This window comes from Echiichthys vipera (assembly GCF_963691815.1).
Source record: "Echiichthys vipera genome assembly, chromosome: 6".
In the NCBI taxonomy this organism is placed as follows: domain Eukaryota; kingdom Metazoa; phylum Chordata; class Actinopteri; order Perciformes; family Trachinidae; genus Echiichthys; species Echiichthys vipera.
The window spans coordinates 9,604,428-9,622,536 of NC_139831.1; the positions used below are offsets into that span (position 1 = coordinate 9,604,428).

Sequence of the window (18,109 nt, forward strand, 5' to 3'; positions counted from 1 at the left end):
GGATGAGAATGTAGCACTGAGGTGAAGGATCTCTCACCGGCCACTGAGCAGACTAAATATACCGCGAACATCAGCCTGTAAAGATTTCACATGTACCTGAAGAGTGAGCCCAAAAGTCTGTTGTACAATTGTTGTTTAAACAACAAACAGTCAATAAAAAAAAGACGGTCCTGGATGTGAAAACAAAAACAACTGTTTACATACTTTTATTTCTGTTAAATAAATTAAAAGCACCAAAAATCTGGAAAGTTGAAAACAGGTGCGAGTGTTTCCTTGCGTACCTTTAAATGTACCTTAATTTAATGAACAGATTGAACCGAAGACAAAAAAAAAGCACAAATGGATGCACATAAACATCTGTTACAGTGGCATAAGACAACACTTAAAATCAGAGGTTATTGACTATATTGATTTTGTGTTTGACATGATGACAATAGAATTTCTAAAGACAAATAAATGAACGGCTCCCAAATCTGAATCAAACGGAGAAACCTTGTGTATTGACGGCAATAAGGCAGAAAACAAAACTACACAAGAAAAGAGCAAGTTCAGCCAGACGGGCATTTCTATAAGTGCCATGATTGTCAGTGTGCTCACATTGACTCCAAACGTTAAATCTTCTGAATCTCCTGGAGCATCTGAGAAGAAAACCTCTGGGTCTTTTCCGGCATCACTACATTAATGGAGATACTGAGCAAAGGAAAATTCATGTCCTAAACGTGAATATTTTTGTCGACTGGGAAAACTAATGCTGACATCTCTTGGGTAAAACTGTAAGAGGAAACAACGGTTCATTATACACAGCATGGAAGTTCCTCATTTCAATAACAAGTTTTGCAAGAGTGCCTACAGTAGAAATGTCCTCAGTGGCACATATGAGAAAGGTGCTGTATCTTGTAGAGTAATGAGCCATTCGATCTTGCACCCAGAAGGTTTTGCATCCCCTTAAAAACGTGTGTGAGACCACGAGGAACACAAAGGCTGTGTCTCGGCATCACACAGGCCTCAAACATCAGAAACTGAGCTTTAAGATGTGGCAGAAGAGAGGAAAAGGACATGTAAACAAACACGGACATTCACTGTACCACCTCAATGACAAACATGACAAACTGTAGACACCATCACAGATTTGCATCACCAAACCGACAGTCACATACTGATGAAACAGGGAAGCGGTCACTATTATTTACACCATTTAAGACATCAGGAACCAGAGGGTGACTCTTCACTTTGTTCTGGTTGACCAGGAAGTTAGTGTGTTAACATACTTTTGTAACTCAAGGGGAACTGGCAAAATGAGATGTAAGTCTCACGGCTGGATTTACACGAACACAGCAAACATTCACGACACAGCGTTTTCTATAACACGATGATAAAAACAAACGATGAATATTTTAATACCAATGCAGAAAGGAAAATAAACCATACTGTCATAGGAACTAGAAACCGTCAGGAAGAAAAATATATAAATAACAGTTAAAAAACAATGAGTATGGTAACACAGAGATATCTATAATATTGTCTCCTCAATTAAAATGAATGATTGTCATGATTTATCTTAAGCTTAAACATTCTTTGTGATATATTTCCACAATCATCCAATTTCAAACAATGCAATGCTTTATACTTGTATTCAGTCTATTTCTTAAAACTTCAGGAAACTCCTTTTCTTTAGTGTAATTGAGTCTCTCTCTTAGTCTCTATGGATACATAGTGTTTCACATTCATACCGCTCACTGTCCAGGGGTTGTTTTGGCATGAGCACCTACGATAAGAAGTGTGAGCTGAGGATAACTTTAGTCTGGAACCACGGGGCCTTTAGGTCATCAGAAAGTGCATAGGTATCAGTTCAAATCCCTCCCAAGGTGGTAACACTGTGAATGAACTGAAGATATGACACTCGGTAAAATCACAGCTCTAATGGAAATATGGAGTTCCTCGAACGTGAGCGTTTGTGAAAAGTTAGGGTGCAAGACAGCTGCACTGGTCTCCAATAGATGAGAAAATACCACGTGGGTCATGTTACACAGTGTCCTATAGGTCCAAGCCAGGAAGGGAATCGACTCCAAACCCCACTGACGTCTCGAGGTACCATTGACCTCGGTTACTCCTCGTCTCCCGCCATGAGGAAACCCAGGATGAAGTCGATTGTTTTCTGCCGTTCGTGTGGTGACTGCCTGCCCATCAGGTTGGGAGGGGGGCGGATAAGGAGGCTGGCAAAGAGTGTAGCTAAAATACAAGAACAGGACAAAGAGGTTAAGAAAAACAAATACTAACATAACTTATTCTTCAATAAAGTAAAACACAACTTATGTTCTTTATAACCAGCAGTGTGAAGACAACACAGGCGATCAGGCAAGGTCTTTTAAAAAATGCACTTCTACTTTGATTCCTCACTGTTTATGTTTATTAATCAATTATAACGTTTATACTTTAATATCTTATTGTATACTTTAAGTTTATTATTACTTTTACCTTTTTATGTTTTTTTTTCATTAAATTAATTCTGTTTTTATTTGTGCTGTTGTGAAGACATTTGTAACTATCTTTTTAGAAGTTCTCAAACAAATGTATTATTATTATTAATAATATTAGTAGTAGTAGAACAAGGTCCAGTACATTCAACCAAACTCTACCATTCTAGGAGTTTTTGGTTCTAGAGTGAATTTAATACTGGCACCAAAATCTATTCATTTATTGCCTTAGTGTAGGATTTCATGTAGAAGTTCGTATAAAATAATAATAATAGTGAAAACACTATGTATTATGTTGTACATTAGTAATGTTGAATCTTGTTGTAAACATCGATGTAAGATGTTACGTATGCCATTTTTACAAAAGTATTGTACAACAGAAGCTTCTGTTATTGAGGATTACAGGGATCGATGTCGTGGGAAACAAACTTAACACATACAACAAATCAATTTACTCTATAATGATCTTACTTTTCTTCAGACATAGGGCTTTGTTCTCCAAATTGATTGAGACTAATACATATTATAAACATCAATACACATTAAACGAGCTGTTCAATTAGCTGTAAAGTATAGTGAACTTTAAGATAGGAGGTATCCAGTTCATACCTATGAGACTGGCTGTTAGGTTGTTGTTGTGTGAGTGCTTGAGAAGTTCCTTCAGAAAAGCCATTAAGTAGCGAAACACATTGCGATGAGCCCGTGGCAACTGGGAGATCAACTGTGAATTGTCAGAGACAGACAAAGATTAGTCATACAAATTACTGTATAGAGCATATGATGAGCTGGACAGCGGCATTAAAAAAAAAAAAACACTCCTTTAAGTAAACATCATACAGATAACTACATCGTGTCACTGCACCTGTTTGCAGAGGCGGCTGTCATGAGCGCAGTCGAGGCACCGTTGGTAAAGTTCGTAACACACCACTGGCTCCGGTAAGGCCTCCAAGAAGATCAACAGAGCCTCAGCTACAGAGTGGTTACAACCAGCTACAAGAACAGTTAGGGAAGAACAAGCAAATGTGGAGTACTATACATAAACTGAGAGGTAGGCAACACTAATTATAGGTGCGTTTTAACTATGGTCGTCCACACTGAATGAGGCGGGTCTATCTCGCCAAAAACAGCCCTAATTTGCTTGTGAGTTGCGCAGGAGGCTGTTTGACCCGAGTAGAAAGAGGCCCTATCGGAGAGCAGGGTCTTTTCTCCCCTGAGATATACCCGGATGGTGATTGGATGTAGCTCTCAGCGGGATGTGACGTGTGGTCGTACAGACGCCACAACAACACGGTGGAGTAGAGTAGACACTTTTATCCAGTGGTGTAGAAGAACACAGCCCAGAAAATGATCTGTGCACGGATTCTGGATTGAATTTCCGACCAGTGGTCCTTTGCTGCATGCTCCATACCTCTCTCTCCCATTTACACACAAATATGCACGCACACACACACACACAAACGCAAGCACCCACGCACGCACGCACGCACGCTCGCACCTGCAGCGGGGTGACAGCCTGTCTGTCAACAAACACCTTTAAAGCACCTAGAATATTTAAGGTGGAGTGTTTTCTTTCATGTTACTTGTACATAAGTTACTGTAACTATTCTGTATTTCTCTGGAGGAAGAACGCACCGCTGTATCACTGATCAGCTGATCACCAGCGATCTAAACCCATTCAGAGTGATACGTCACCTCCTGAGTATTGCAAATCCCTCTTGGGCCTTTTTTTGGTAATGGAAACGTGGCGAGTGAGCTGCCATTTGAGAGGGCGAGCCCTGGAACTTTCCGGGAGGCCACTCTACAGGGCTAATAGAAACACGCTTAATGCTAATAGTTCCTTGTGACCAAGACACAATAGATTAAGTATGTGTCTTAATGCGGCTCTATGTGTCTTTTATTTTATGCACTGTTTGGCATTTCAGTGATTGCAGGACTGGGTCTTAATTAGATCTGGTCTTGTGGGACTTGCTTCTTAAACAAGGATACAGATGGAGTCTGGGATGCTGGTGTCCAGGCAGTCGATGATGCTCTGCAGCTCATCTTGTAGGCCTGGTGTCTGGAACAAGTCCTCCTGGGAGACACGCAGAGACAAATATGGAACATTTAAAACAAGTGCCTATGTGCCCCATCATTATCAGCACACACTGGTTAGTTGAGTAGCTATTGTGTCATGCACATACAAGTTCCCAGTCCACACAGACTTAAAATAATAAAGACACAAAAATACTGTTGCCGTGGCGATACATCTGCCAGACATGAACATAACTTGTTAGATGAAATTGCAAACAAAGAACCGTCTCCTGTCTCATGCTCTACAAATAAAATGTGCCACACAAAAGCATTTTAAAATCATTCATCAGAAAGTAAGGATGTGTTACTGAAAGTGTGGCACATAAATCATATATAAATATATATATATATATATATATATATATATATATATATATATATATATATATATATATATATATATATATATATATATATATATATATATATATATATATATATATATATATATATATATATATATATATATATATATATATATATATAATAAACAATAAAACATGAAATTGCCTTTCTCTTCGTTCCCACATAAATCACTGAGCAGCAAGTTTTCTCTTCAAGGGGACCAGAGAACCAGTCTGTTTCTACAGCTTATATGCCTGAACATCCTGAGATCTTCTTAAGTCCTTATTTTACGTCTACATTAATTACTAATCTAGAAAAGATGCATTGTCACAAAGCTGCGTTTCTTAGTTCATGAAACGTTTTGGAGAAACATGGTTTCAAAAGGACATAAATACTGTGTAAAATGGATATAGTGAGTGATATGAAAATAGATATGATCTGGTGTTTGGGGTTATCATACTGGATTACATAAAAGCAAGAGTCATTCTCAGAAAGTGAGTATTTTTGTTTTTTTAAATGTCTATGTGCATTGAACATAATATTGCACTGTTGTTTATGACTACTGTATCCGTGCACGTATGTGTATGTATGCGCATATGTTTGTATATGTGCAGGTGCTACATGCATTTGTGTTTGAGTATGTGTGAGCATGTTTTCCTTTTTCTAGTACATAAGTCCTTTTTGTTTTTGTCTTTGCTCTGTGAAGCACTTTTGACTGTTACAGGTCTTTTTAACTGTGCAATATAAATAAAACTGAACTTGAAGTGAACTTGTACTATTTTGTCAGTATAATCCAACCACCCGTTTCTAAACATTTGTATGTATTACTCTTTTGAATAAGACAAACATAAAAGCACATACACAAGTTTTAAAGCTCTTGCGTAGTAGTTACAAATGTAATTGTAACATCACAACAGAAAAAAAAACAATGACCTACATTCCTCACCTTCACAGTTCAGCAGTCTTATCACTTCTCAATGATAAACATCCTTTGTTGTAGCCAGCATTTTATCAGTTATAGCTCAAATTTGATCAGTTATTGCCAGTGTTTTTTCACTAGTAGCCTTCTCACCTGATCACAGGACTTGGTGAAGAGATGGTTGACAAGAATCCACACTTCCTTGGGGATCTTTAGAGGTTTGTCCTCTGTACTTGCACCATCCACCATCAGGAAGTTGACCTTTGACTTTTCCTGATGAGAGATAACACAGTCACCGTTTCACACTGACATCAAAGACAGCAAAGACATTGCATTATTTCCTGGAATTATACACCGATATTCTCCCATTTATTCAAGAACAATTATTGAAATCACAACATTATTCCAATACGGTGTGATTCATAGAGACTAGAGTGACTGCTCGAGACATCTGATCAGTTAGTGAAGAAGTAGAAGCAGCGCTGAGATTATCTCTGGGATCTGGAAACTTGAATGAAAGAGAGCCATTTTAGAAAGGGCTGGATATCACATTCTTTTTGTCTCTCTGCAAATGGATTCCCGAGACTCATGAGAGATGTCCAAAAATAACTAGGTAAGGAGGCTGCACGTACATGCAAAGGAAAGTCGAGTGGGCCTTTAATAGGAGACGATGCAGACATGCAGAACTAATATGATAATCTGTAAAATGTTTAACACCCAAAGCCTTTAATGCCAATCTTCATGGTATTTACAGTATGGTGAATGTTCCAGAGGGAATTCAAACCAAGAAGCTTTAATACAAATTTAGAAATCACTACATGTTAAGAAATGAAGCCTAATTCATATATATATTCTTAGTGGATATCTGTTCTGTACTCGTGCAGCTACTCCGTTTCACTGATCAGTCACAAGTTATGAAGTGGAAGAGGAGGCTTGTCGTTTGGCTTCATAGAGTGTTTGAGCTTATCTGAACAGACCTTCATACTTCTTCTCATTAGTTTGAATCATGAGAACGAGGGAGCTGTGCAGTCAGGGTGACCTGCTGTGAAATGGGACTTAGTGTGTTTGCATGTGTCTAAGTCACATTGGACTGGTGTACTCCGTCCTCAGTGGGTTAGGGGAGATTTAATGGGTGACTGATCCCAAACTGATTAGGACTAAGCTGTGACGGTCTTCTCTGTGAGTTAACAATTGTTGCCCTTGGCAGCTTTCTGAAATGTAGAGAAGGCTGTTGAAAACTGAAACTGATTCAATTTTCTGATTAGCTTGTGAAGCCACTTTTTAATCAAGTGCACAATATTGTATCTGAAAAGAACTGCATGTTAAAGGAATAGTCCAACATTTTAGGAAGTACGTTGGTTGTGGTACATAGTTGGTTATAAGTCGATGCTACTCTTGTGTAAGTATGGAGCTAAAGGGGAAGGTCATCTAAGTTCATCACAAAGACTGAACGCAGGAGGAAACTACTAGCTTGGCTCTTTCCAACATCTCTAAACCTTAATAATTATTGTTAGCAGCATTTTAGCATCTGATGTTTTATTTATTTTTCAATATCATGTGCAATGTGACTTAATATAATAAGCAGTATTTATTTTCATGTGCAATATTACTCATTCATCATTCAAACTCATTGATCGGTTTCTCAACCTGGACTTCCTGGATCACATTTCATATGTTACTGACACTCAAAGCAACAGGCTCCGATTAACGCGGCTCCTTGAGTTGTTTGAACGCAGGATAAACCTCTCATCGAATTCTCAAAAAGGACGAGAGTGAGGATCATTTCCAAAATGTTTAAGTATTTCTTTATGTTCTGCTTTTTTTGATGGGAGGACAACAACTAGTAAATGGTCCAACCATTTCATGACATAAATATATTGCTACTAAAGTATGTGCATTTTTAAGATTAAAGTTATACAGGATTAACAGTTATAACAGGATATGCCTACATTGTTGACACCATGCCCTCACATGACTGATTCTAATAGTGGAACCAATTTCTCTTTATGACGTGAGGTCAATAAAGTGTCCTAAAGTGGATCTAACTAACTACGGTGATACTGACCCTGATTTGCCTGAGGGCTGACGAGAATTTGTGTTAATATTTTACCTTTTCCATGTAGCTGTCCTCTCCCTGAGCAAGAAGTCAGCCCACAACCACAGTGAAGAGTTGGAAAGGAATGATCAAGGCAATAAGAGGCGATGAAAGGAAACAAAAGAAGAAAGAATGAAGTAGATAGAAGAGGAAGGCATAAATACAGAATTAGAAGAAGTAGAAAGCATACAGATTGTTCTTGTATAAATCATTTATCGAATACACCAGGACAGTAGGAAGATTGAATCGTTCAAATGGAAATAAAAGAAATACTGAATGATAGTAGCACTATATTCCCGAGCAAAATCATTCAAAAAATAGCGTTATGGAAAAAGACAAAGGTGAACGTGTGAAGACCAGAGGAGTCGAGTTATATAAAGCACTAATCTGGGCCTAACTTGAGTCAGTTTCCCCTGTTCTTGAGGAGCTCCTTTCCTATGTTTTTGCCACTTCCTCGTTCCCTTGGCCCCTTTTGGCCAGAAATATACAGCTTGAGACATTTTTTGCACTCCAAATATAGTTCTCTCAGTGTGACTGAGTTTACCCTGAGGGAGTGAACAAGCTCTCACGTGTCGGCGCTCAGGTTTCAGGTGGTGAACAGCTACAGAGTGAGGCATTACAATCTGAGCTAAAGTGCTCCGAGTAGAGGAGAGTTTATGTTTCACAGTCAGAACCTCAACTAATGAGAGGAAAATGTGTCTCTGTTCATTAATCCTTCCATTTTCCATTTTAAAAACAGGTTTGATTGGATTTTCCTTACCAGATCAATTAGTTTGGTTATGGGGATCTCTCTGATGGGCTTCTTCATGCGGCACAGAGTCTCCAGCGAGGTGCCAAAGCAGCTGGGCAGGTAGTTGCCAGAGATGGAAATGAAGTAGTCTTTGCCACGGTCCAGATGGAGCACCAGGATGTCCTCTATGGTGTCCTCTCCAGAGTTCAGCAGCGTGACGGAGTCTTTACTGACGTACGCCTCCAGATAGATCTCCAGGGTCTCATCTGTTCAGGAAGATAAGGCACGGTTTTAATTCAACAATGAAGAAAGGGTGAATGGCATGACCCTCCACTATAGTCAAAATGACACTATTACAGTGGCAAGACTTAACCAGTACAAAGTTCTCCTGACAAGATACAACGAAATTTTTAATCTCCCTTTTGCAAAAACAATGACGTCAAACTCATGTGTCTACGCTGCTGGAAACTTGCAACAAGGAATCATGGCGAAGAGAAACAAAAGGTCCAAAGCGCTGCGTTATGATAACATAAGCACCACATAGGCTGGCTTTTTTGTAAAAACATCAAAATCAAAATACAAAAGAAAGCTGTACAAATATTCTCTCACTTCTTCTACACTGTGTTCAGATTCAGAGATAATAAAACAGATTGGTTGTCAACTTTTTAACTAACAAAGACAACAAATTATTAAGGAATTTAAAAGGGAATAAAAAAAAGAATCGGACTAATAAGCAGAATCAGTGCTGGCATTGGTATCAATACAACCGTATCAACCCCCATCCCTAATCACAGATGTAAAGTCTGATGTAACAAGGACAACTGAAAAAGAAAAGGGAGCTATTTAGACTTACTCGGCTCTAAGAATCCATCGCTTGGCTCTGCTCGGAGCCAAGGCTTACAATACTGAGAGTCATTGAGTTTGGGGATGAAGGCAAAGTGACAGGGGACCTGTCCGTCATTTGTTATTAGGAAGCGCTCCTTCTGAAGCTGGCGAAATTTCACATTCCCAAATGTAAACTGCAGGACAAGAAAAGAGCACAGAGATTACAACAAGCTACTCTTTGTTTAAGGTTATGAGTGATTAGTGCCTGAGGTGATAACACTGAGGAAGGAACATGAGACAGTGCATGCGTTTGTGAGGACTTTTTCTTTTACCTCCGTCTTGCTCAGAGTTACAGATGGAAGGAAATCATTCTCCATTCTGTCCATCATCCGAACAATCTCCTCAAACACCTTTTTGCGGCGCTGCTCATTTACCACCTTAACCTGTTACAAACACACAGGTCCCATTTAGCAGAACCGTACTTTTTCCAGCCAGGGTTTTTTTGTAATTTATTTGACAACATGGCTTCTTACCCCTACACTGAAGAGAGCACTGACAGGCTTGTGGTCACTTGTTTGCAGCTCCATGTGACTCCGGTATTTGAGTTGCTTGACATTGTTGCCCCTCCACAGGATTCTGTCACACCAAGCCGGGACACGGCACTTCCCACTGCAGGACGTGACCAGAGTTTCAGAGGCAAATTTAAGGGTCAGATATCAGACACACATACAGTACTGCTGACTCTGTGTTAGTGTAATGATAAGGCTAGAAAACGCTTCTTTACTAGCTAAATGTAATCAGGATTCCAAAGAAGAAAAACTGAGGACAAGTTGGCAATAGCAGCACAGATCCTGGAGTCTGTGTATTAAATCATTGTGAAAAAAGATACAACACAGGATATATTTTTACCTTGAGTCCCATCGATCTGTTTTGGGGTCGTACTTGTACGTGGGAATGAAGTTGATCTCCCCCTCCATGAAGTCTGTGAAGGCTCTCTTGGTCTGCCTCTGAACGTTCAGCTACAAAATGAAAAGTGGTAACATTTCAAAGTGTTATTCAGTTAAAGAGTCCAAACAGAATCCTTAATAATTGTCACACAGATAAGTTAAAGGATTTAGTAGTACTGCAGAACGCTGGAAAAGGGAAATACATTTTTATATATAAAAAACACAATAAAACAAGAGATAATCATGGCAGATAAAAAAAAACACAGCAAGTGTGGTAATCTCTAACAACTTGTGTAACATTTTTTTGCAAAACAGTGTTCCTTATACATCTACTTAAACATTTATTATGATCCATTTTCCACTTACTGTTTTAGTTGTCACACTGTCATATATTATATTTTCTGTACACGTCAGTGAGTTGCATTTTGTGTCAACATGACTAAATACACAACAAATTATTCAAGTACTTCCAAACTGCCAAAGAGGGAACGGTTCTAAAAGCCTGTGCCCATAGTTGTCTGTGTTTTTAAATAAAAGTAAGTAAAAGTTATGTTGTAATGTAAAATTTTCCTTCAATAGTCTCTTACCTGATCAAGCTCTTGAAGCTTTTTTAGCTCTTTCTGTAAAATGTGCTGTTTGACCTCAGCAGCATCATTCAAGAACAGACGGTAGTTTAAGTCCCCGAGCCAGATTACTACTCTGAAACACAAACACAGAGAGAGAGATAGCCTGAAACAACAAAATCACAGCAACCACTTTGTAGTGAATAAATTATCCTCACAAAAACTAAAATCCTGTCACAGAGAATTGTACTCTGCAGTATACTTTGCTGTAAAACCAATTGCTACTAAAGACAGAGACACTGATTAAGTTAGTGTTTTAAGTAATAAGAGCTTGGTAGTATATAATGAATTTAGTGGTATTGCACAATGTTGTAAATGTGGGAAAATGTTGTGTAAAATGAACAATAAATAAAAGTACTCTGAACAAAACCTCAAGCTGCTGATACAAGTACAAGCAATGAGTGTAAAACCTGACTTTGAACATTCATTTAACGTTAAATGTCACTCTGGACATGAATGGCTGAGGAACTCACTCGTGCTTGACGATACTGAGAGGGGGGTGGTCCAGTAAGTGAAAGGTCATGCGGGCACAAATGTCTTTATAGTCCTGGTTGCGGCGCTCAAAGTCTTCCACGTGTGCTGCGAGATGGGAGTTCACGATGCAGAAGCTAGTGTTGTGGAAAACAAACCTCACTGCCACACCTCCTTTGTTCCCCTACAAGACAAATGAAACATTAAAAAAGATCAGGCTGTAAGTTTGACAGCTGAAAAAGCCACTATTTATAATTAAGTAGAATACATGCAGGAATAAGGTCTGTGTGACATGTTTAATATTCAATAAATCAAACAGAAGTGCAGTATACTGTAAATACTGTAGTCAGGAAAAAAAATGTTTTTATCTTTTTTAACTATTTCTTAACACTAAGCAGGATCATTTTAAAATAAAAAGGTAGCATATTTATCCCATGGTTATCTGAATTGAATTGTCTTTATTGTCATTGTACCAGTACAACGAAATTTACAGTACAATCCCTTAAAGTGCAGAAATAATTTAACATTAAAAGCATCAAAAAGAATAGGCTAGACCTTTAAAAGACACATTTAAAACGATATACACGCACGCACACACGCACACACGCACACACACACGCACAATGAGATAAAACAAAAAAAACAAAAAACAGTAGATTGACCCTGAGCGTCATGTACCATCATGACTGTGAGTGTTTCTTGAGGCAGAGTTTAGAGTGTACAAACCATTTTCCCCATGATTCCCGTCCCCACGTGCTCTGCAGCCACTTCTTTTATGTGATTCTTGTGAATCTTTTTGACAAAGATCACAAGCATCATCCCGACTAGACGTATGATTCGAACCTGTGGACATTTTTAAAAAAAAAGCAAGTTAGCACATTTACCAACAGATGGAAGGATCCAATTGTTCAGGAAAGTATTAATTTATGGTAAATGGCTGCATTTATAAAGCGCTTATATCCTCGGTGAGGGGAAAATGTATTATTTTTATTATTATTATTATCTTATCTCTAAAGACGGAAGAAGCTGGGGATTAAGTAGTCTTTTCTCTACTCACCTTCTTGTACTTGGCTTTTTGGTGCAAGCTCCTTTCCACAGCTTCCACCCACAGCTGCTCCTTGGATGAGTCCATGTACAAGAAAGCTTCAGTGCTCAAGTCCAATTCTTGAAAACTAGAGCCATAAAACAAGTCAACATATTTGATGTTATTCAAGCAAGAACCGAGGACAACATGTTTGACTTCCTGGTCAGTAGAAGTACTGAATGGTAAATTCTCACTGACCCCAGAGCATAAATATCAGGAGGTTCTGTGTCACAGCAGAGCCACGGCCCGAGGCTGCTGTCCGGAGCCTGGCCATTCACGTTCCACGTTCCTGTGAAAAACCTAAAGAAACAAAGAGAAGTATATAAGTGTAGAGGTTTTTTTTTTTTTTTATAGTCAAGACATCAAAACTAACATCATACAGAATAAAGAAGCTCCTCTCACCTGAAGGTCTGGATGTCCACATACTCACTCTCCTTCTTGCCCAGGCGGTGTTTGATGAGGTATTCTCTCTGCCCTGCCTGGCTGGAGAACATGGCCTGTTTCATGCTGTTGGTGGTGGGGCTGTCGCACCACGACGTTGGCCTGTCCACGCGGTCAAACCCTGACGTAAAACTACTGGAATGGAAAAGCGGGTATTATTTAACACCAGCAATAATTTGGATAAATTAATACTGTTTTAAAGTTAAGTATAATTAGCCAGTTTCCACTGTTTCCAGTAAACCGGCCATGGTGTCCTGAACTTACTCTGGTTTGGAGTTGTCTTTGGTCTGTAGGGAGACAGCTCTGTCTTTAGGGATTGGTGGAGGAGGCAGAGGATTGGTTGGAGCGTAGGAGGCTTTGCGAGGAGGTAGAGGGGGAACTGGAGGAGGCTCCCTAACGGCAACTATGCGATTCTGGTTGTTCTTCTTTTCCTCCACTTTGAGAGCATTGTTGAAGTTGTCCTCAAAGCCAAAGTCTGAGGCAAGTGATTGAACTGGATCTTCAGAAAGTTCAAAAACAGAGGATTCAATATAGCAGCATCAGAAACTAATTTTGAAGACTTTGGGATTTTAAAGAAACTAAAGTTTAAGCATGATTTCTTTCTGAACTGTTGTCTTTTTCTAAATGTAAACACAGTTAGTCCGCATGTTACCTGTCTTAGTCTGATTTGTTGACCTGCTATTGTTGAGGTTGGGTGGCAGTGCACTGGCAGATTTGGGTGGGTTGACCGCAGAGCCCACAGAGGTAGCAGTCTTGTTTACTCTTTGCGGTGGGATGGGGACTGGACCTCTCAGGGCTGTTGGTGCAAGGGGCTCCATCGCTTTAGGTTTCCTAAGTTTTGATTCAACTGAAAAAATTAAACACCATTGTCAGAAAGAAGCACTCAATGATCCACCCTTACCTTACTCAAGCAGAAGGAGCATCTTTCATTATTTTATTCTTGTGTAAAAAATAAACAATAAAAAAAAGGTCCCACAGCTTGCTGACGATAAAATGTCTAATAAACATTTGACTCTCCTTAAGTACATTTACATCCTGTTTTAGTTGACCTCACTGAATGTAAATATGAACAGATTAAAAAAACAAGCCAACACCCAGAAGAGCAATGCTGTAATTACAGGAACTAGAGTACACCAGCGTGTTAATAAGACTAAAAAGGACACATCTCCACTGTAGTACTCCTCAGGACGTGTGTGCACCTTAACGTCTTCATATATTTGGATTTTTAAAAAGTTGCGAATGCTTTCTCATTCAGTTGAGGATGTTACACGGCTAAAACATGAATGTAAAAACGAAAGCATAATGACGTAAGCTTCAGGCGACTTTACAGACGGATCGGATTTCAAAAATGGCAGCCAAGCGAGTCGTTCCAACAGTGTGTGGGTGGCGAGGACAAACAGGAAATCAGCAGTGTAATCCACCCTCAGGCAATAAATGTTAGATGAGTGATTAAATAAATTAGCCAACTGACGGAAAGTGACGCCTTACCTTGTTGCTGAGCACTCTTCACCTGGGTGAGGAAAGTCTGCGTCCGATCATCATCCTGGAGTTCCAACAGCAGCTCTGGAGATTTTTCTCCTTTGATTCGTATCCTAACGCAGGCTTGAGAGGGGTACAGGGATCACACACACACAGTTAAACACATGTTGGACACCATCAGACTTCACACACACATAAGAAATGGCTGGACTGTCATTGAAAACAATGCAAAGTGATTTAAAGGTGAAGCAACAAAGCATTCTTTCAGAGAGCCCTAGTAACACATGACCAGTGTCTACTACTAAATAAAGGAAATTTGGCTGGAGGCAAGCTCTAAAAATGGGGCTGTGTTGCAATAAATGCCATGTTTTAGCTCTCTTTTATTCCCGAAATACAGGCTAATTTTATTCTTGACGGCTTACTTCAAGGACCGACACAACACATTTTCTCTGTCTCTATACTATCTGTTTGAAAACAAAGCAGGACCACAAGTTATTTAATCTGAAGAAAGGTAAAACGTACTTACAAGCTACTGAGAAGTTTATAAGAAGAGCCTCTTCAGCCTCTGTAATGAAAAAGGAAAGAGAGTTTACACGGTGCCCATGAAGTTCACAGGTTGTGAGAGTAAACCAGAGGTGTTTTATCTTATTTCAACATGTTCAAGCTGTGGCCAGCTGGTTTTTAAATTTTGTGTTCCAAGCACAAAGGAAACGCTTCCTGGACTTTCACTTTACTCCACTGTGACGTGACCCTGAGTAAACAGTAACACTATTGTGCACTACTGTGGGTAAATGTGAGGTGAGGGTCAACTTTATAAACATTCAGGTGTTTCTAAGAATTGTACACAAATCACAAACATCTTCGAAATACATAATGAAGAATAGTTTGTAGCAGTTGACGACTTAATTTATCCTAAACATTCGATTAGCATACCCAAAACAGTAAAAACTGTGAATTTAATATTGAGAATCCAAAAAAAAAGGACACAAACCTCGCACAACTTGAAAATGACCATTGATGGGTATAGACAGCTGAGCCACTGGACGAGACACAACAACATCAGGAGTGGCCAAAACACCCAATCTGGATGAGAGCAGCACAGAGTTCCACTTAAGATCAACTCTATGACGTTTAATATAATTTAAGAATATCAACAAAATCAACTAAATCTTTTTTTCTCTGTAATGAAATATGAGTAAATGCACAATTAGGATTAGATTACAACCATTAGATGATTAAAATGTGAATTAAAGATTATAATATATAAAATGCACATGCACACATGCAAAAGTCTCATTTAGCCTGACTTGTAGACAAAAGTCCAGTGCAGCAACCTGCCGCACACTCAGAGGAGCTTCATTAAATAATCAACATAAGTGGCTTCAAATCTGAGATGTGGGTCAATGAAGGCGAGGTCATGTTTCACTCTCTAACAATGGCCGACTAACAGCCAGGGTCAAAGCTGGGCACTGCCCACGCTTCCCCTCCACTTCACAAGTCTGATTACTGTTGGAGAGAGGAAAATGATTCAGCCCCGCTGTGTCAGAGGGACTCGCAGTTCTCCAAAGTCTGCAACGGCCACTGATTTAGAAAGCTGCGTGACAATCAACAACAGAATAGCTGCTCAAGGGCGTGGACGAAATACAAATCCTTTGAAAACAGTAGCTCTAATTCAACTTTATAATGTGAAAGTTGTGGTGAACCTCCTGACAGTTTTAATTTGAGACTATAGTTTAACGTTTCTATTTTCTGAACTCTTTGAGGCTCATATCTTTAAAAAATAGTTGATTTTAAACCTGTATTATATCGTTTCAAGTCATATTTGGTGCATCAGTGGCAAAGTCTGCTAAAGTATGAATGGTGGCAAACATAAGTCTTTAAAAAAATACAGGATAAATTATACTGACCTTAATGATATATTTAATCAACAGTACTAATATACATATACTTTCATAGGTTTACGGGTATATGTTATAATATCTGTACAGTATCAAATAAGACCCTGACAGCACCTGGACTCATGACTCTTCAGTTTAGTGTGTGTGTGGTTTTAACACAGTTAGCGGAGGACGGAGCTCGGGTGCCCATGTGAGTCTCATTACAGTCAGGGACTAAGACGAGGAATTCTGGATAATGGGCTGACTGCTGGTATTGCTTTCTCCCTCGTGCTATTTGCCACATGGCACAACGTGCTACAAACACAAACAACACTGATCTTTTAACACACCCACAACACAAAAACAAATGCTGAAGCTGCCAAGAGCCGGGTTAAAATCCTGCTAATGTAACAACCAAACCACAACAGCTCCACATGCAGCACTGTCCTGTAGATGACGTTCTGACCCCTGAAGAGGTGGTCAATTAAGAGTCACTGATCCATGTAGCGACACGCTTATTTCTGCTGGAAACACCGACTTAACGTGACTATAACACGCAACTTTGGTTACAGGTCCTCAGGTTCTGTGTTTTACTTGCTATTGTGTTCAATACTAGCCTTTTCACCTGAAAATGCAAAATATTAGTTTTGTTTTCTGATAATGCACCTGGCCCATTTGATTTAAACACACAAATTGCCTCCAACAGTACAATTCTTATGTAAAGCCTATTATAAGACATGAAAACCAACCCAAATACACAATATTGAAACTATAGAATCGAAAGCCTCATTACCAATCATGGTAAAAAAAAAACATACTGGCCTGAAAAGCAACTAATAAAGCGCATACAAGGGACCTGCCCATAAGACAACAGCAAGTATCTACCTTCGAAACACAGAAAAATATGTCAAAACTTGGCTTTCAGCAGATTAAAGCAAGAGTTAAAAGGAAGCAGATGCACAAGACGGACATCTAAAATCTCAAGGTGTTCAGAGCTGCTCCTAAACCTGTGAAATATCACTAGATTTACCTACTGCCTGACAACGACACATAGATTTTCAGTTATCAGGTTTCTGATACTTACATAAACTCTCCACTGCGCTCAATTAGTGACAGTAGTCTTGGCTCCTTGTGGCCAGCCCTCAGCTCCTGACCTTTCACAGTGTGAGCATCACAATCAAGGATAATTGGTTTGAATGAGGATGAGAAAGGCGCTTGGACATCACAAGCATTGAGTTGCTATTTTACTTCACCCAGGGCCTCGCTGTCATTTTAGGATTGTAAATTAGTAGTTGTGCATGTGGTTAGATTGGAGATACTCAGTGGTGAAGATCTCTGTTAGAAGAAGCCATGCTTATTGGATATTAAGAGGCAAATTAATGTGGTAAATGACAAATCACAGGCACTGGAAAATAAAAGAGAGAGGCTGAGTTGGTTAGTAGCAAACACTGTAACTTAAAAGAAAACATGGCTCAAGTTATTCTGTTCAAGAACAAACAGGTTTAATTAGTTAACTCAGATGAGATTGGTCATATTTGTGTAGTTAGTAGCGATCTGAATTCAAAGTCAACTGTAGCTTTAAACCAACCAGTTTAATAAACTCACAAGCTACCAAGCTAATTAAGCTGGAAAATACAGTCAACGTACCCAGTTATCAAGTCAAGTTAGATGAATTGCTAAATGTTAATACTAACGTTAACTAACTTCAACTGAAATTAAATGGTCTTAT

At 39.1% G+C, this 18,109-nt stretch overlaps 1 protein-coding gene across 3 annotated transcripts; it reads right to left on the bottom strand.

The window, feature by feature from the left end:
• Positions 1-170: 170 nt before the first annotated feature.
• ocrl (OCRL inositol polyphosphate-5-phosphatase) lies at positions 171-17,616 on the bottom strand. 3 transcript variants are annotated; one of them, XM_083914688.1, is made up of 23 exons: positions 17,465-17,616; positions 15,495-15,586; positions 15,030-15,068; positions 14,513-14,626; positions 13,677-13,871; positions 13,289-13,523; positions 12,986-13,156; positions 12,782-12,883; positions 12,557-12,671; positions 12,226-12,342; positions 11,502-11,683; positions 10,993-11,104; positions 10,368-10,477; positions 9,992-10,127; positions 9,791-9,901; positions 9,487-9,652; positions 8,664-8,899; positions 7,919-7,942; positions 5,962-6,081; positions 4,461-4,545; positions 3,337-3,464; positions 3,084-3,195; positions 171-2,229 (listed from the first exon to the last, which is right to left on the bottom strand). In XM_083914688.1, the coding sequence occupies exons 5-23, from the start codon at positions 13,840-13,842 to the stop codon at positions 2,105-2,107; spliced, it is 2,553 nt and encodes an 850-aa protein (XP_083770814.1). In that variant the 5' UTR covers positions 13,843-13,871; positions 14,513-14,626; positions 15,030-15,068; positions 15,495-15,586; positions 17,465-17,616; the 3' UTR covers positions 171-2,104. The 3 variants fall into 3 exon arrangements, with proteins under 3 accessions (XP_083770814.1, XP_083770812.1, XP_083770813.1); XM_083914686.1 differs by lacking the exons at positions 15,030-15,068; positions 15,495-15,586; positions 17,465-17,616 and having other exon boundaries at positions 12,986-13,159; positions 14,513-14,620; XM_083914687.1 differs by lacking the exons at positions 7,919-7,942; positions 15,030-15,068; positions 15,495-15,586; positions 17,465-17,616 and having other exon boundaries at positions 12,986-13,159; positions 14,513-14,620.
• Between the last annotated feature and the right edge of the window lie 493 nt (positions 17,617-18,109).

What these genes read in the sequence shown, in the direction of transcription:
- ocrl (XM_083914686.1), bottom strand. Translation starts at nt 13,842, where the DNA reads ATGGAGCCCCTTGCACCAACAGCCCTGAGAGGTCCAGTCCCCATCCCA. An exon ending in AAAGACAACTCCAAACCAGA is followed by an intron (nt 13,160 to 13,288) that starts GTAAGTTCAGGA and finishes TTTCCATTCCAG; the next exon opens with TAGTTTTACGTCAGGGTTTG. An exon ending in ACAGATCGATGGGACTCAAG is followed by an intron (nt 10,128 to 10,367) that starts GTAAAAATATAT and finishes CACGTCCTGCAG; the next exon opens with TGGGAAGTGCCGTGTCCCGG.